Source organism: Macaca fascicularis, chromosome 6, assembly GCF_037993035.2.
Source record: "Macaca fascicularis isolate 582-1 chromosome 6, T2T-MFA8v1.1".
In the NCBI taxonomy this organism is placed as follows: domain Eukaryota; kingdom Metazoa; phylum Chordata; class Mammalia; order Primates; family Cercopithecidae; genus Macaca; species Macaca fascicularis.
Genome location: NC_088380.1, coordinates 83390769 through 83410395, shown reverse-complemented (window position 1 = coordinate 83410395; position 19627 = coordinate 83390769). Strand labels below are relative to the sequence as shown.

The following is a 19627-nucleotide window of genomic DNA, read 5'->3' as shown; positions in this document are numbered from 1 at the left end:
GCCTGGGAATCCAAGGCTGCAGTGAGCTATGATTGTGCCACTGTACTGCAGCCTGGGTGACAAAGTAAGACCTTGTCTATAAAAAACAAAAAAAGTTTGTTTAGGAATGAACAGAGGAAAACTGACTATGAGGCTATTCTGATTTGTTGCTAATAGTGCTAATAATTTTACATAAAACAGATATATTGTGGAGTTATAGATTTATTGTTTTATTGTGGTATAACCATATTTTCTGTTTATAGTTATAAAGATGACTGAACACATGAAAAATTTTAGTGCTTTCGATCTGAATAATATGTTTACATTATATAGTCTTTTAAAATATGCAGTTACAAGTAAATAATCGTATTAGTATGCAATTTAAAAAAATATTTTACTGTGTTGAGGATAGGAAAAATTTTCTTGCTATTAAATTAGATTTAACATATCCATTTAATAAACAGACTTACAACTTCACCAAATATAATTATATTGATTTCTTTGGCTAACACTTAAATTGAGCCATCTGTGTTGAATACTGTAGCTTTTAGAAATAAGAAATTTTGTATTTAACATTTGTAAAAGCTATTTTTAGTTTACTTTATGCACCTAAAATTTTCCAATGTCTACAATTTTGTTAATCCTTGGTATTTGGAGTTACTACCTGGAATTGGTCTTCTCCATGATTTTTCTCTGTTCTCAAGAGTCTTTAATAAGAGTTGCTTTGACTTGAAGTACACAGCTGCTTTGACTACTGGAATTTATAGATGAGTCATGGAGATACTTGACGGAGTTCTGAATATAAAACTTAACAGGTCAATTTAAGTTTTTAATTATGTGAGAGGTATTACATAATCTTGTAGTTCTTGTTGAAAAACACTTCACAGGATTTTTTAAGACATTCTCTGAACTTGTTTTGGTTTTACATTAGTCAGTATTAATCAGTATTCAGCTAGTTAGTTGACTGAAAACAAAATTTCCACCTGAGGTATAGAACATTGAGTATTTTAAGTTAATGCTAGAATCCCAGAATATCAGAGCTAGAAGAGACCTCAGAGATGATATAATCCATGATTTTCTGAACTGTGGTAGTTTGATATCAGTTTAATAGGCCATTTGTGGCTTTCTGAAAAATGAAATATAATGAAACCAAAGAGAAAACATTAGAGTAAAACTCATATTGAGAGTAGAAACTGTTTCAGTAGTCTACGTATATGTGTGTGTGCTGATTATAGTGTAAAATGTCAAAGTTTGAAAGTGTGTGCCTTTGGCATGTGCAAGACTAAATCCCAGAGGTTGGATGAGTTACCTAAGTCACACAGTTCATTAGTAACAAATGTGAGTCTACAGCTCAGCTCTGATCCTGGTATGCACTGTCAATTACAGTTCATTAGGCAAATACCCAACACAAGCACATTGTTTTGTCAGGAAGTTAGTAACTGTTCCTGTCCTAGGAGACCTATATAGAAATAAGATCCATGTTTCATGATTAGAAACAGAATATTAAAATAAATTTTATTGAAATCTAAAACTCACAAGTTTTTAAACTGGGCACACTATTATTTTTTCCCATTGCAAAGGAACACAATTAACATTTTATTTATTTATTTATTTATTTATTTATTTAGAGACAGAGTCTCACTCTGTCGCCCAGGCTGGAGTGCAGTGGCTCAATCTCGGCTCACTGCAAGCTCCACCTTCCGGTTCACGCCGTTCTCCTGCCTCAGCCTCCCGAGTAAGTGGGACTACAGGCACCCGCCACCACGCCCGGCTAATTTTTTGTATTTTTAGTAGAGATGAGGTTTCACCCTGTTAGCCAGTATGGTCTCGATCTCCTGACCTCATGATCCACCCGCCTCAGCCTCCCAAAGTGCTATAAAATCTTAAGTTTTTAATGCTTAGACTATATTGTCTTCCTTCTCCAATATGTGTTTTAGCAGAAAATAATTAATAGCAAAAAATTTTTTTGCCAGTATTTCTCTGTTTTAGTTGATTCCATTTAACTGCTAAATAAGGAGCAAAATCACTAGAATGTCTACGTTCTAAAAAAAGATGGGGGATGTAGGAAACAGTGATCTAGTCAGTCAGATTAACTAAGAGTTGACTGTAGTAATAGCTACTTAGCAAGCCATTTGTTCTTTTCTTAAAATTCAAATTTTATGAGTAAACCTCATGAATTTGTTAATTAACATATCAAAAGTAGGTCCTGCTTTTCATTTAGCACTGAAAGTTTTACTAATGTGGTTAGTTTGTTCTTTAAGTCTTTCTTAAAAAGTTACTTAGCTTTAGAGAAATAAGCAAGATTTAAAACATTTTTAATATTTATAACTTTTTATTATAAAAATTTTCAAGCATACATCAGAGAGAAAATACTGTAATGAACTCCTATAAACATGTCACCTGCCTTCAACAGTTATGAAAAAATGGCCAGTCTTGTTTCATCTCTGCCCTCATCTACTCCTCCTCCACTGTGTTATTCTTAAAACAAATTCACAAATACTTTTCTAAAATTACTTTTAAACTTTTGAAAAACGTATTTACTAAGCTATTACAACTTTTTGTATTATACCTGATTCAGTGGCATTATAGATTACCTTGAATAATTTACTACTTTCTTTGATTTTTAGCTATGCAGCTGAACTAAATTTTAAATGTATGAGCTGCTCAATACTCCTTAGTCAAGTGCTATACTACTGTATTATATCCTTGTCATAAACTATGCAAAAACATTCTTATTGAATAAGCTTCAGTGAATTGATACTGTTTTAGTGTACTTATTTTTAAAGTTTAGAGTTGTGTAAAAAAGGGAGATCATGAGGATGAAATGTTTACTGATTTTTTTGGGGGGAAATGTTATTAAATTTTATCTAAATTGCTGTTTATCTTTTTTTTAACCTAAATGATAATGTCTTTTGAGATTGAGCAGGTATACACTTGAAAATCCTTTGAAACCAATCTTAGATTAGTTGTATATCAAGAAAAGTAGCTATATACTAATAGACTGGCATATACATAAGAGGGAAGGTTTTGTTCTCTTTCCAGGGAGTTCTTGTTTGCTTCATAGCATCAACTGTCTGGAATTCTAGAATTTACTTGTTTTTTTGTTTGTTTTTTAAATAAATAATAATAGATTTTCTAAAAAAGATTTAAAGCCACTGAAAATTATCTTGGAAATAGTTGATTTTATAGTATTCCAGTGCTGTCACAATGTAATACTGAAAACTTAAAGTTTTCATTTTGTTCATTACAATTTTTTGATCCTCAAATATGGTACAATATTGATAAATAATTGTTGTCATATTTTCAAGAGTTCAGAAAAGACATATACATTAGCAGTTTGTGAAGCTATTTTTGTACTGATAAATTTTAATAACAATTTGATTACCTTAATAGAAAATGGACTCTCTTAAACACTGATTATATTTAGATTCTTCTAATGTTTAGATAATGTGTTCTCATGGTGCTTCTAGAATTTATGTATTTTTGGGGATATTGCATGTACCTTCTATTCTGTTAAAGAGATTGTTTTCTGCCACATTATGTGTTTCCAACAGATAATCATTAAAGGATGTATGCAGAAATACTTCTTTCTAGCATATTAGTCTTGCTTTAAATCAGTAAAACTACAGTTTTATCACAATGTATGACATCTGTATGGGTTTACTGCATGTGTATTTATCATCAGAGTTTTAGAAACACTTTACTTTAAAACTATGACTAGGAATTTTTGTGCAATTTCAAAAACTAAATTTCCCTGGAAATTTTACATAGCATTTTAACTAAATGCTAGTTAAATACAAAAACATCAAAATAAGTACAACATTTTTTATATTTAACAGAATAAATGCAAACTAAAATACAAAAGGAAGTGCTTAATCTTTTTTTTTTTTCTCTTGAGATGGAGTCTCACTCTGTTGCCCAGGCTGGAGTGCAGTGGTGTGATCTCGGCTCACTGCGACCTCCACCTCCCGGTTTCAAGCCATTCTCCTGTCTCAGCCTCCCAAGTAGCTGGAATTACAGCCTTACACCACCACGACCGGCTAATTTTTGTATTTTTAGTAGAGACAGGGTTTCACCATGTAAGCCAGGCTGGTCTCAAACTCCTGGCCTCAAATGATCCCCCTGCCTCGGCCTCCCAAAGGGGATTACAGACATGAGCCACCACACCCGGCCCTGATCTTAAATATAGTTTGGATTTACTGTACTTTTAAGATGATAAAAACAGGAAAAAAGTGATTGGCTGTTAAGAACTCTCAGGTACTATATTCTCCACACTGTGATATGTTTCCCTTTTTCATGGATAGTAAGCAAATCTTAGATTATAGTAATAAACTAAAATAGAAGTAATTTCTGTGGATAACTTTTGTTTGGATAAGACTGCGTACTGTATATAAAGCTGGGACTTGATTTCAGAAGAAGTGACTTTATCATTGATATAATTGTAGGTGAAAATTTTAAGTTGTAGGATTCTCCGTAATAATTGACTTAAATATCATTATTCCTCCACCATCAAACCTCAAAAACTAGATTAGGTTTTTCTAGATTAACTTGAAGGCAAGGAACATTTGTGAGAGATCATAACTCAACAATTTAGAGATGTCAGAAATTTTTTACTATAATTGTGAACAATAGTATTTTATAAGAAGTATGGTAGTAATTTGGTCATTTACACTGTTCTGCGTTCTCTGGAAACTGAGAAACAATTTATATATTTTAAAATAAGATGAAATAAGAAATATAATTTAGTGACTGTTTATTAGCTTTCTGAATAGATACATTTACATTTTCATGTCTTGAATTTTTTTAAAGAACTAACGTTTATTCTCTAAAGATTTTGAGGAAAAAGTTAAAATTTGCTACACCATTTTGTCAAGCACTATCACTTGATATAGATTATTCACAAGAAAAAAACCATTCTTCGTGTGAGATAAAGACATTATTAACCCGCCTCCAATGGCGATTAGACCCTTCCTCTTCTTCACCTCTGCCTTACTGTTATAATTAATGGGAAAGAATGTTCATCAATCCATTCCTAGTGATTGTCAGTTTCTCTTTTCAAGAAGAGTAGCTGGAAATACAGGTGTGGTCATTTGCCGTGGAATAGATTGATCCTAGATTAATTATGATCTCTTTCTTGTGGAGGGCTTAAAAAAATTCCTTTTTCCCCTCCACTTCTGTTCCTAGCCTGCTACAGTGGGGATTTCATTGGAAGGGAGGTAGGTGATGTGGACAGTTTTGCTCTAGGATGTAGGAAAGAATGTTTTTTTCCTTTGGATTTGGCCATCTTTCCTCTTACCAAAATAGTTAGGGCCAAGATAAAGGTGCAAACCTAGGCAGAGGCCAGGCAAGCCACAAAATGCGTGACATTTGTGTTATATGTGACAGTAAATAGTGGTGAGGCCTTTGGTAAAATGGAATGGGCAGGGTTCATCTAAACATATTACAGCTTTATAAAATGAAGCCAAATGAGGTTGGAGACTAGGTAACCCATATAGTTTCTAGTCTACATCTTTAAAAGGAATCTCTGCAAAGATTGGATCCATTCTTACGTCATGGGGATAATACATAAGATTCACACTTCATGTGGAAATAAGGACACAATCACTGATATTGAAAGTGGTCATTCTCCAGGGACTGCCTTCCTTGTAGAATGTGTCAAATATAGATAAGACTGAAGAGTTTAAATAAATGTACATTGTACTTTTGTTTTCTGTCTGCCATTTTCCATTTAGAGTTTAGCTTGGCCGTGTATTCACTGTTGACAAAATTGTTAGGTTTTGGGACCCTGTTTTATTATATCTCAGCTTTATCGAGATATAATTCACATACTAAATAACTTAACTACCTAAGGTATACAATTCAGTGGTTTTTAGTATATTCACAGAGTTGTGTAACCATCTCCACAGTGAATTTTAGAACATTTTCATTAGCCCCCACCCCCAAAAAACTCTGTACTCATTAGTAGTCATTCTCCCTGTAAACCCCCACTCTCCCTCCACCTACCCTAGGCAACCACTAAATCAACTTTCTGTCTCTATAGATTTGCCTATTATGACCATTGTATATAAATAGAATCATAATACATGGTCTTTTGTGACTGGCTCCTTTCACTTAGCATGTGTTGTTTGTTTGCTTGTTTGTTTGTTTGTTTGTTTTGAGTCTTGCTCTGTCACCCAGGCTGGAGTGCAGTGGTGCCATCTCGGCTCACTGCAATCTCCATTTCCTAGGTTCAAGCAATTCTCCTTCCTCAGCCTCCCAAGTAGCTGGGATTACAGGAGTGTGCCACTATGCCAGCTAATTTTTATATTTTTTGTAGAGATGGAGTTTCACCATGTTGGCTAGGCTGGTCTCAAACTCCTGACCTCAAGTGATATACCTGCCTCGGCCTCCCAAAGTGTTGGGATTACAGGTGCGAGCCACTGCACCCAGCCAGCATGTGTTTTTAAGGTTGATCCATGTTATAGTATATATCAGTACTTCATTTTCTCTTCTTGTCTAATGTTCTTGTTCTATGGATATACCATATTTTATTTATCCATCCATCAGTTGATAGACACTTTGGTTGTTTCCACTTTTTGAAAGTTCCATTATTATGAATAATGCTGTTATAAACATTTGTGTATGAGTTTTTGTGCAGACATATGTTTTCAATTCTCTTGAGTATATACCTAAGAGTAGAATCACTGGGTTGTATGGTAATTCTATGTTTAGCCTTTGGAGGAACTGCAAAGCAGCTGTGCCATTTTGCATTCCCACCAGCACATATATAAAGATTCTGATTTCTCTGTGTTATCAGCACTTGTTATTGTCTTTTTTTATTATAGCCATCCTGGTTTAAGTGTGAAGTGGTATCTCATTGTGGTTTTGATTTGTATTTCCTTGATGGCTAATGATATTGAGCATATTCCCATGTGCCTTATTGGTGACTTGTGCATATTCTTTGGAAAAATGGCTGTTCAGATCTTTTGCTCATTTTTAATTAGATTATTTGTCTCTTTGTTGTTGAGTTGTAGTTCTTTATAATTTCTAGTTATTAACCTCCTACCAGATAATTGATTTTTAAATATTTTCTTCAGTTCTGTTGTCTTTTCACTAATTTTTTTTTTCTTTTTTTGGTGCTTTGCAGCACAAATGTTTTAAATTTTTAAATAAGTCTAATTCATTTTTTTCATGCTTACACTTTTGGTGTCATATCTAAGAAATCACTGCCTAATCTAAGGCTACAGTGATAAACACATATGTTTTCTTCCGAGACTTTCATAGTTTTGGCTCTTAGATTTAGGTCTTTGGTCCATTGATTTTTATATATGATGTGAGACAGAGGCCCACATCTATCCAGTTGTTCCAGCATCATTTGTTGAAAAGACTGCTTTTTATACACTGAACTGTTTTGGCACCCTTGTCGAAAATCAGCTGATGGTAAATATGAGGGTTTATTTCTGGAATCTTAATTATGTCCCATTGGTCTCAATGTTTATGCCAGGACTACACTTTCTTTTTCTCAGGCAGAGTCTTGCTTTGTCACCCAAACTGGAGTGCAGTGGGGCCATCTCGGCTCACTGCAACCTCCGCCTCCTGGGTTCAAGCGATTTTCATGCCTCAAAATGATTCTCATGCCTCAGCCTCCCGAGTAGCTGGGACTATAGGCAGGCGCCACCACCCCCAGCTAATTTTGTATTTTTAGTAGAGACAGGATTTTGCCATGTTGGCCAGGCCGGTCTTGAACTCTTGACCTCAAGTGATCCTCCTGCCTTGGCTTCCCAAAGTGCTGGGATTACAAGTGTGAGCCACTGTGCCTGGCCTACACTGTCTTAATTAATTTATCTTTGTAGTTAAGTTTGAAATTGGGAAGTATGATCACTTCTGTATTATTTTCAAGATTGTTTTGACTCTTCTCAGTACCTAGAATTTCCCTATGAATTTTAGTGCCTAGAAATTGTATATGAATTTCCTTCTGTGTTTCTTCAATGAAACCAATTGGGATTCTGATAAGGATTGTATTGAATATGTAGATCAGTTTGGAGCTCATGGCCAAAATGTTCCTCTTAATGTTAACTTTTGTGATCCACGAACATGAGCTGTTTTCCTATTTATTTGGAGCTGCTTTAATTAATTTCAACGATGTTGTTTGGTTTTCAGAGTATAGATTTTCTCCTTTTGTTAAATTTATTCAGATTTTATTTTTTTTGGTACTATTTAAGTGAAATTGTTTTGTTAATTTCACTTTTGAATTGTTCATTGTTAGTATATAGAAAGACAATTGATTGTTGTATAATGATCTTGTATCCTACAAACTTACTGAACTCATTTATTAGTCTTAATCATTTTTAGGGGGTTCCTTAGGATTTTCTATACATAAAATTATATCCTCTGTAAATAAAGATAGTTTACTTTCTCCTTTCCTATCAGGATATCTTTTCTTTCTCTTTTTTTTTTTTTTAAACTCATTGCTATAGCTAGAACCTGTAGTACAGTGTTGAATAGAAGTGACAAGAGTGGACATCTTAATCTTGTTCCTGATAGAAGGAAAGCATTGAGTCTTTTACCATTAAGTATGAGGTTAACTGTATGTTTTTCATGGATGCTCTTTATCAGGGTGAGGAAGTTCCCCTATATTCCTAGGTTTTTAGTGTTTGCTTTTTTCTATTAATGTTTATTCCTATTAATTAATGATTTCCTCTTATACCCTCACAACTTCATGGCTTTAGGAATTTATTCATTGATAAATAGAGCAATATGCTTTTTTTATGTTTATTTCTTAAAAGCTAATTGATGGTTTGTTTTAAAGGAAAAATGAGCTGGACTAAAGAGGAAGAATTCTTACTAAAATATCACTATTTTTAAGAGCTCTTCACTGAGTATCAGTTTTCCTACGTAAAAATATGAAACCTTCCTGTCTTCTAGCATTTTCTCTCTCCAAAATAGGTGAGGTAGCTCTTATAGAGAGTGGGAATGGGGGTACATTTGCTGTCTGACTTTTAAAGAGGTTTAGTTGATTTTTTTCCTTTAATTTTTTTTTAATTAAAAGAAAAAATACAAAAAAACCTTTTTTTAAGAAAGAAAGAAGATTGTAAACATTACACGGTGAAACCCCGTCTCTACCAAAAATATAAAAATTATCTGAGCATGGTAGTGCACACCTGTAATCCCAGCTACTCAAGTGGCTGAGGCATGAGAATCGCTTGAACTTGGGAGGCGAAGGTTGTGGTGAGCTAAGATCGTGCCACTGTACTCCAGCCTGGGTGACAGAGCGAGACTCTGCCTCAAAAAAAAAAAAAAAAAAAAAAAAACCCAAAAAACAAACAAATACAAAAAAACCTGATAAATTGTAAGATTATTCCAATGAATATAAAGCATGTTCTTATTAAATATGAATAAAAATACACATTCTAAAAATTATTCATTTCAGGTAACTCTTATTTCTAGTGTAATTACTCTAGAAAAAGACTTAACTTGTGTTTTTCGTTATTGCATTATATAAATGTCAGCTGATGATTATTTTAAAGGACCAATTATATGGTCAATACTTGTTTTACATGGACAGTGTTCTACGTAGTTTTTATTATAGAAGGTTTGTTTTTCTGGATACATGTTTTGAGTATTCAGTATACTTGTATATTAACCTTCAAGCAGTATATCAATGCCATAATTATGTCAAAGGACATTTTAAAGGCTGCTGTATGTACAAAGTACAGAATTAAGTCACTAAACCCAATTTTTTTTAATTTTTATTTTTATGGATGCATTACAGTTGTACATATTTATTAGGGTACATGTGATATTTTGATACAAACATGTAATGTATAACAATCAAATCTGGGTAGCTGAATATCTATTACCTCAAACATTTATCATTTCTTTGTGCTAGGAACATTCCCCATATACTCTAGTCATTTTGAGATACATAATAAATTATTGTTAACTATAGTTGCCTTACTGTGCTACCAAACTCTAGATCTTACTTCTTCTGTCTAACTATTTTTATTCCCATTAACCAACCCCTTTTTATATCCCCCTCCCCACTACCCTTCCCAGCTTCTGGTAATCATTCTATTCTCTACCTCCCTGACATCAGTTTTTTTTAGCTTCCACATATGAGTGAGAATATACAACATTTGTCTTTCTGTGCCTGGCTTATTTCATTTAACATAATGTTCTCTAGTTCCATTCATGTTGTTGCAAATGACAGGATCTCATTCTTTTTTATGGCAGAATAGTACTTCATTGTGTATATGTAACACATATAGTACCACATATACACAATGTGATACTATTGGTAGATATCCATTCATTGGTGGACACTTAGGTTGATTCCATATCTTGACTATTATGAATAGTGCTGCAGTAAACATGGGAGTGCAGCTATCTTTTTGATATACTGATTTTTTTTCTTTTAGATATGTACCCAGCAGTGGGATTGCTGGATCATATGAGTTCTGTTTTTAGTCTTTTAAGGAACATCCACAGTTTTTCATAGTGGCTGTACTAATATACCTTTCCCACGAACAGGGTGTGAACTTTCCTCTTTCTATCCTCACCAGCATTTGCTATTTTCTGTCCCTTTGATAATAAATCCAAATCTTTCAAGTCTCATTTACCTGACACACCAAAGGGATTTTTTTTTTTTTAAATTTTCAACAATAAAGGTTCTCCATGACATTTAATGTGACATAGTTAGTGGAGAAAGATTCCCTTCATAGCTGCATTGGTGTCTCTAACATGAGGCTATTGGAACTTTATATTAGCAAAAGTGTTTTCAGAAAGCTTATTTGATCTTATGGCTTCATTGCCTTTTGTAATTGGATCATTTTAGGATATGCTTTACTCACAATCTAAGTTACTATTAAAGAGACCACCTAAGGTCTCTTTGGCTCTACAAAGTAATAGATTTTTTTTTTTTTTCTCTAGAGTTACAGAGAATGGATACTAGTAATTGGTTAAGTTATGTGAAGAACCATGTCATGGGGTGTTACTTGAGTCCAAGAACACCACTACTATTAGTAGTTATATCTTTTCAGCTTTTTAAAACAGATAAACTGTTCTGTCATTATTACATATGGTCAGAAAGTCTTAGGTTCCATAGCAAGGAAGGAAGCTGATCTTTAACTGTACTTTATCTTTGAAGTCTCACAACCCATGTGATCTACTAGATGTTCAGCCTTGAACTAATACTAGACATGTTACCACATCTGGGTTTTTTGCACAGAGAATTATCTTGAGCAGTAAGTAATAAAGAAAAAGCATAACATACCTAAATAGTTTCTCCTCCTTTTCCCGTTACCACTTTTTAAAAATTTTCTGCTTGAACATTTTGTCTTTTTATGGAAAAGCTGGACTCTTTACTCTCTTACATCCTGATATCTACTGGATATATTTTTGAAGACAGAGAAGATCAGTTCTCCAAGTTAGATTTTTTTTTTTTCATACTCCGGAGACAGCCAGTTTCCCTTGGTGGATGATTTCTCTGATCACCTTTAGTTTTGGAACCTAGTGGAGTCACCATTTCTCATGGAAGAAGAGGATCTACAATTTTTCCTAATTGACAAGATGCAAATAGTCCCTGACTGAGAGAAACTAACATGGAAGAAACATGAAAATTTAAAAAGACCCAGTAATCACAGCTTTAACTTGGAAGAGTCAGAAGAAGTAGTATCTTTAAAGAAGACACTTAACTGCTTGGATTCCTGTGTATGCCTAGATAGCATTTAAGCTATCTCCATGTAGAGGAAGAAGAGAATGACTTGGCGTGACATCCCATGTTTTGTTTCTCTGGCAAAATGCCATTATACTTGCTCTGCTAATTTTTAGAAGATTTAAAAGCCTTTGATGGAGAAAGATTTCTGTTGGTTGAAAATCAAAATAGCTGTTATTTCTGATAAATATAGTGAAAAATAAGCAACCTAATCTTCCTGGACTTCTTTGTAGAACTGACTCATAGATGCCATTTCTTTTAAGATTTAAAAATATAGCCAGTTTCTACATGTAACCAGATACTAATATTTTGATCAATTTGGTTTGTTGTCATATGAGAACCCTTACCTCCCTACCTCACAGGGATGTTGTGAGGCAAATTTTAAATGTTCCTAAGAAAAGTTTAGAAATAATAACTCTTGTGGGTAGTTATAATCATAAGATTTTGTTTATTTTAGAATTTACAAATGCTTTCCCATAGTTATGAATAGATATTAGGTAACATTTTTAAATGGAAGATAATGAAGTTTGTACTTGATTTATCAATGCATATCCTTGTATAAAGAATAATTTGCATGAAATGTTGCATTTTTTTTTTTTAAACCAAGAGCTTTTATACAATTAAAGAAAAGCTAAAGTAAAAATGTCTGGTTTCCCCCTTTATTTAGTTGAGATTTAATTATTCATACCTCTTCTGGAATCTAACACCAATAAATTTTTTTTGATTAAAATATTTAGAGAAAGGGTACTTCCTCCCCAAAATATGATACTAATACAATATATGTGCTCTTCTATTATAGAAAGCAAATATTAAAGTTGCTGAAGACGTACTTTAGAAGTAAGGAAGAAACATAACAGAATTAGTCATTACCTTAACAGTATTGCTTTTCTGGTATTTAAAACTTAGAAGGGCTTGTTGTATCAGTTCCCATTTTATGATGAGAACAGTTTATAGAATGTGTTCTGAACCTGATAAAATTCAAGAGAAAATAATTTCCTGGGAAAAAATGTGAATAATACAATGGTCTGTCATTATTTTGTTGGTCTCTAAAAATATGGCATTCCTACCATCATCTCTCTCTCAAAAATGAAGGGATTGTACTTGGGTTCTTCTAGCTGTGCCACCAGTCATGTTCACAGTCTTAGACAAAAGACTTTATCTCTTTGAGCTACAGTTTTCTCATATATTAAGTAAAAGGGGTGGTCAGGTGGGTAATGATTTCTAATCTCCTTATCTTGATTATCTTAAAGTGATCCTGCCTTTAGTGTAGGAAATGAATAAGATGTCCTCTTATGACCTTCCATAGCAGAGCATGAGATTTAGTACTGCCCTTATAATCATTAAAACACTGATAATGTTATTGTGCTATATAAAAGAACCCATTACATAAGGCAGATTAGCCATTTCTGTCTTTAAATAGAACATTAGAAAAAAAGTGGTGTCCTATGCTTTTGCATTATGCACACACATAATTAAAATTACTGAAATTCCTTCCAGATGGCATCATGGATTAAAAATGTGTGATCCATCAGTTACTACTTTTCAACAATAATGTAAAATTAGCACGAGAGACCACATTACTTCATAGTATCCTGGAATGGATTATTGTAATGGGATAAATTTCTGAACTACAATGCTGTCTAATAGCTAGGCTTATAGATTCAAACTTATAGATTGAATTAAATCTTCTATACTTGGGGATGGATTTTAGCAGTATTAAATTATAATCAGCAAAAAGAAACCAAAATGCAACTTGTGCTGTCTAATGGCTCTCTTTGAAACATGGTATCAATCAATGGAAAATAGTGAAGTCAATTATGCCATTTTTGGGAAAGCAAGATGTAAGCGTTTAATAACTTACATACTGCTATACTTGGAAATATTGTAGACATTTAGTGCTTCAAGTAGTGTTGTTTGATATCTCACCTGTGAGTCATACCTTACAGTCCTTAATATAAGTTCTAGACTAACTTAAGCGTTATACCCAGAAGGGCCAGGGAAGACTACCACTTGTTTTTAATTCAGTGAAGTTAGTGATAACAAATGAGAGAAAGATGATCCCTGTTGTTCTTCATGTTTCTTCCTTAAGAGATCATCTTGCTCCACTCCCACTGCTTGACTAGTCAAAATAATAATAATAATAATAATAATTTAAGAGTCCATTTATTCAGCAATCTCAGTATAAAACTTTGAATGCTAGGTAGTGAGCACTGTCCTTAGTACTTCCAAAAATTAGATGGTACAGTGTGTAGAAGTCTATTCATTAAAGGGCTTACTTGGGTTTATATTTAATCCTGTGTTTTCATAATTTTTATTTTTTATAGTTTTGTCTCTACGCTTTTTTCTTTTTTTGGACAGTTGTCTCGAGAAGTAGAATGGATACAATTTCTACTTTTTCAGGAAGAAAAATCCAAAGCATATGGTTAAGGAATTTTTCTAAAATCTATAGATAGGTACCAGAATTAGAACTTTACTCTAGAATCCCTTGCTTCTCTACTTCAGTCTTTCCTTAACCTGTCTTGAAGAAATTTTAAGTCACCATATGGAGTCTAAATATCAAAAAGATGATAATTAACAATATTGATTCACTATTTGATGCAAAAATAAATTATGAATCTTTAAAATGTGTAGTTGAAATTCAATGAGTAGTGAGTCTATAGGCATTTCATTTATTTAAGAAAACATTGTGTATTTCGGTTAAGTGAGCATGGTCATGTTGATTTTATTTTATTTTTTTATTTTTTTGAGATGGAGCCTCCCTCTGTCACCCAGGCTTGAGTGCAGTGGCGCGATCTTGGCTCATGGCAACCTCCGTCTCCCGTGTTCAAGTGATTCTCCCACCTCAGCCTCCTGAGTAGCTGGGATTATAGACGTGCACCACCACGCCTAGCTGATTTTTGTATGTTTCTTAGAGATAGGGTTTCACCATGTTGGACAGGCTGGTCTCGAACTCCTGACCTCAAATGATCCACCCTCCTCAGCCTCCCAAAGTGCTGGGATTAGAGGTGTGAGCCACCGGGTCTGGCCTATGTTGATTTTTTAACTATTTACGTTGAAAAATATTGGCCAGGCCCGATGGCTCATGCCTATAATCCCAGCACTATGGGAACCTGAGTCAGGTGGATCACCTGAGGTCAGGAGTTTGAGACCAGTGTGGCCAACATGGAGAAACCCCATCTCTACTAAAAAATAGAAAAAAATTAGCCAGGCATGGTGGCGGGTGCCTGTAATCCCAGCTACTCGGAAGGCTGAGGCGGGAGAATCACTTGAACCCGGAGGCGGAGGTTGCAGTGAGCCAAGATTGCACCATTGCACTCCAGCCTGGGTGACAAGAGCAAGGCCTTTTTCTCAACAAAAAAGAAAAATATCTTAACAGGGTTTAGTGTGTGTGCTTGTGTGTGTGTGTGTGGTCATAGTATTCTTGATTATGTAACTGGTAGTTTACATTTACAAAGCAAAAGTGTTAGAGGATCTTAGATTGAGATAATTTACATGATTATAGGCCATGGTAAACTTTCCTTATATGTTATATTCTTTCTTTGCTCTTTTGTTTATTAATTTGGTAATATAGTTAAGAATCCAGTCTGCATGTTTACCAAGTAGCTGGCTAAAGGTTTCAGTTCCGCTGAGAATTAAGCTTTATGTTTCTGAAACCAGCGTAACATAACCAAACATTTGGAACACTTGTCCTACAAGTTTTCAGATTTGCATGTAATGGTATAGCAACCTTACAGCATCTGGGGGAACTTGGTAACAAAAGTCATTTCTTAGAAGTAGAAAGTTGAAACTTATAACATAGCTTCAAAGGTATTCTGCAAAATATTGCCCTAATAGTTTCTAGATTTTATTTGAAATAAAGAACTCAAAAGTAATTCTGTTGTAAACCAGTGACTGAAACATATCAAGAGTCTGGGAGTACCTGGAAAGCACAGTTATCTTTGTGGAGTATTTTGTAGATGTGTTATATACATATATAATCACATGAATTAGAAATCATTTACTAGCAAGTTATGCATCTAAAATCACCATGAGCACACACATGTAAGTGGTTAGTGTCCAGACCGAGTATGAGCAACTCTTTGGCATAGGTCCATTTTAATACTACTTAGTTCAAAATCATGTATGGAGCATGTCTTTGTGCCAGGTCAAAGGCGAATAAGATTGCCCTCAAAGGGCTTCATGAGGCAGCAGAATATATAACCAGTATGGATGATGCAGAGGTAGTGATCCATGGGGTGCTCTGGAAACTCAAAGAAGAGTCCCCAAGCTCTCTCCATGATTACTTCAACATTCTCTGATGTTATACTTTCTTTACAGTTTTAACAAATATTTGAGTGCCAGGCAAACATTAGTGAACAAGTAAACAGTCTCTGTTCTTATAGTGTTTAAACTTCAGTGAGGGAATAAGAGAAATAATTGCATAACTATATAATTACTATTAGGAAAAGTGCCACAAAAGAAGACATCAAAGTGAGGGAAGAGGGCAGACAGTGGTATGGCTGGATCATGAAAGTGGTCCACACATAACTCATCCCAGTAGATCGAAGTTGGCCTGTAAAGTGGGGAAGGAGCGCTCCTGGCAGAGGGAGGGGCATCTGCTTTGGCCTTTGAAGCAGTTAGATGTTTTAGTGCCCTCATCTGAGGTCGTGGTAGTGACAACTGGAAGGAATCTATAGAGAAAGACTGGTATGGAAGAAATGAGAGAATTGTTCACTATTTAGCTTTGAGAGAAAGGAAATAGGAAGAAATAAAGATATTTCTAGTTCACTAGCCAATAACATCTGTATCCTCCAAAATATTAGATACATAAAAGACAATAAATGTTGATTTATTGCATTTAATACATTGATTGCTTAAGTTGATTGCTTAAGTTCAGAAATTACACAAACTGAGCCCATTTAATTGTACATGACCATCACAATACTAGCATCACATGTCTAAATAAATTAGAAATGCAAATCATAATGCAGATAAAAAAAGAATGCTTCTTCAATCATTTTACATCTCCTCCAAATGAAACCCATGAATCAAGATATATAAATGCCCAAATTGTATTTAAATTTGTCATATGGTTCTCAATTGGTAAAAATTTTAAGGAAAAGGTACTTTTGTGTTAAAATCCAGAATGTCATTTAGCACTGTTTGTTAAGATCCTCTGTGAATATCATGTTAAGTAGTATTAGTGAATGGAAACTAGAATAAGCGTTTTTCTTCTTGAATTTATTAACTTTTACAAAAATGCATTTGAAAGAGTGACTTATTCTGAAAAGATTAACATTTTTTAGCTTGCATATGAAGTTTGTTGCCACAAGTCATTTTAATATTATTCTTGAAGAATACTCAGCATAGCAGATGTGCTTCCAGATCTATATAGAATGTCTCCAGGCTTTAGTTTGTTTTCTATAAATAAGTAATAGTCACAGAGATATAGTTTAACTGGTTGAAAGATAAGGGAAAATACCACTTATCACAAGCTCATAAACTTTTACATAAGCAGTTCACTAATATGGGTGACCATAATGTATATGATAAAAGCCCCTCTCAAGCTTGGGACTATGTAGTTGTTTGGGATGGTTTTCTGAAAGCTGTTTATAAGCTAAGTAAACCTATAGAAGCACATTTTAGTACTTAGAACCTAGTTTTAGTAGAATCTGCATTCATCCATAGAAAGCAGTCTAGCAAATGTTAATAGTAAGGCCTGAAGTAGTTCCACAGATATCCATGTTTACATACATTGTTGTAAAATTATTTGTAATTTTACAAATAATTACAAATTATTTACTTTTTAAAATTACTTTTGTAAAATTATTTACTTTTCGTATAAATATAGGCAAAGCATGCAGTCATTCATCTCTACAGTGTAAAGTCTTTCAAGTATTAATGATAGATGTCTATTATTTCCATATCCTCAAAAAAAAATGTGGACATCCTTTCTACTTTATTTGTCCATCCATATTTGTAACTATTCTGCATTTTGAAATATGTTTTGCAAATTTTGCTATGATATTTAAGGCCCTTTGAACAATAACTTAAATCTGTTTAATTCATACTTTACCAGACTATTAAATAATTTGATCCCAACTTTTCCTTTTGATTAGCATAATCTGATTATCACTAGTTTTTATTATTCCATATTCTAAACTAGTTTAAAAGTAGTCACCTATTTTTCAGTGATCTCTGTGTGGCATTCTCAACACCCTTATATATAACTGCATATAGCCAATTGTAAATTACCCCTAATGTAACGGAGCAAAGGAATAGCACATGTGAAAAAAGACATTGTAGTTCAGTTTGAAAAACCTTACGGTGGGTGTCTTAATATTGCTGTAGTATGGAGGACAAAGTACCCATCCATTACAGCATTTGAATTTAATAGCCTGTGTTAGTTAATTCATACTTAGGTTAAAGGAAGCCCAAGTCTCTGGTCCAGATATCATACATGACAATTTCATACAAAGAAAAATTCTTTCAAAGTCACAGATTACAAAAGAGGGTGTTAGATCAAGGGAAGCTGAGTTTTTGTGAGGAATATGCTCAAGACTGTCACTGTACTGGAAAAACAACAAAGCAAATATCCTGCTGAAAGGAATTTCTGTTGTGTTGTCTTTCTGTAGCTAAAGTGGTGACTCTTGCTGAACTAATCTGGAGTTGGAATACAGCCAGGCTTCATCACATTGGCCAGTAAAGTTGGTTCTTGTAGATAGGAGACTTTTGCTTCCATCGAGGCTGATCAGGAAGGCTTTAGAAGGAAAACCCAAAAAAGCCTCTTTTTTTTTTTTTTTTTTTCTTTTTTGAGATGGAGTCTTGCTCTGTCGCCCAGGCTGGAGCGCAGTGGCCGGATCTCAGCTCACTGCAAGCTCCGCCTCCCGGGTTTACGCCATTCTCCTGCCTCAGCCTCCCGAGTAGCTGGGACTACAGGCGCCCGCCACCATGCCCGGCTAGTTTTTTTGTATTTTTAGTAGAGAGGGGGTTTCATCGTGTTAGCCAGGATGGTCTGGATCTCTTGACCTCGTGATCTGCCTGTCTGGGCCTCCCAAAGTGCTGGGATTACAGGCTTGAGCCACCGCGCCCTGCCAAAAAAAGCCTCTTACGATAATAGCTGAGCAATCAGTAGTGGACTAAGCTATTATTTATTCTGGGCTGTATTCATTTATTATCATCTCCCTTTGCTTAGAATTCATTTGCATAATATTTTTCATCAGGGCCCTTACCTTTGCATATTATTTACATAGCTTATATGTGCATTAAATGAAGTTGGTAGGAATTATTCTGCCACAAGTAACGTGCTATTAACAAACATTTAAATAATTTGATGTTATATCCTTTGATTCTGGCCTCCTCTTCAAAAACAAATTTAAACTGAATGCAAAAGTTTATTATTGGTTACTACTGTTTTCTAAAAGATGAAAATTTATGACAAATTTGGAAACACATTTTACTGTAAAATTATCCATATCTTTTCACGCAATTTTAGCTTTGGTAAAATCTGTTAATAAGCATCTTTTCAATTCTGCCAGTACCTAGAGAGATTTTTATTTTAATTATTATGGTGTTTTCCAACAACCCTACATATTGTGCTAAACAATTTTTAGGGTGAATTTTCCTTAAGTGACCTACTCTGCAAGGAAATGGTGGCATTTTTGCCTCCAAAGTTAAATTATAGAAGGCCAGATAAAAACATTCATTTCTATCTTGAATATTATAATGATTATAATGCTATTACCCTGTAAATAAGAGAATGGGCTTGAAATAAATTGATCTCACTCTTGGCAAGAGATAGATGTATATTCATAAGAGTTGAAAGAAACATAATTTTTTATTTAGTATGTAAGACTGGTTTTCTGAAGACATCCCACTGTGGAATGGTCTAACATCATTTCCTGAATAAATTTCCAAAGAAACTTTTAATCAATGGTCAGTTTTTTTAAAAAGGGAAATCAACAAAAATACTTTTAT

At 34.1% G+C, this 19627-nt stretch overlaps 1 protein-coding gene across 5 annotated transcripts in view; it reads left to right on the top strand.

The window, feature by feature from the left end:
* The window catches only part of HOMER1 (homer scaffold protein 1), a 165434-nt gene that overhangs the window by 78963 nt on the left and 66844 nt on the right, over positions 1–19627 (top strand). The window contains exon 6 of one of the 5 annotated variants that reach the window (XM_065546404.1): positions 11310–12314. The exons of the other annotated variants lie outside the window; for them this stretch is intronic. Coding sequence (XP_065402476.1) covers positions 11310–11337 — 28 coding nt within the window. The 3' untranslated portion in view covers positions 11338–12314. Of the gene's footprint in view, positions 1–11309; positions 12315–19627 lie in introns of those variants that run through there. 5 annotated transcript variants of the gene reach the window in all.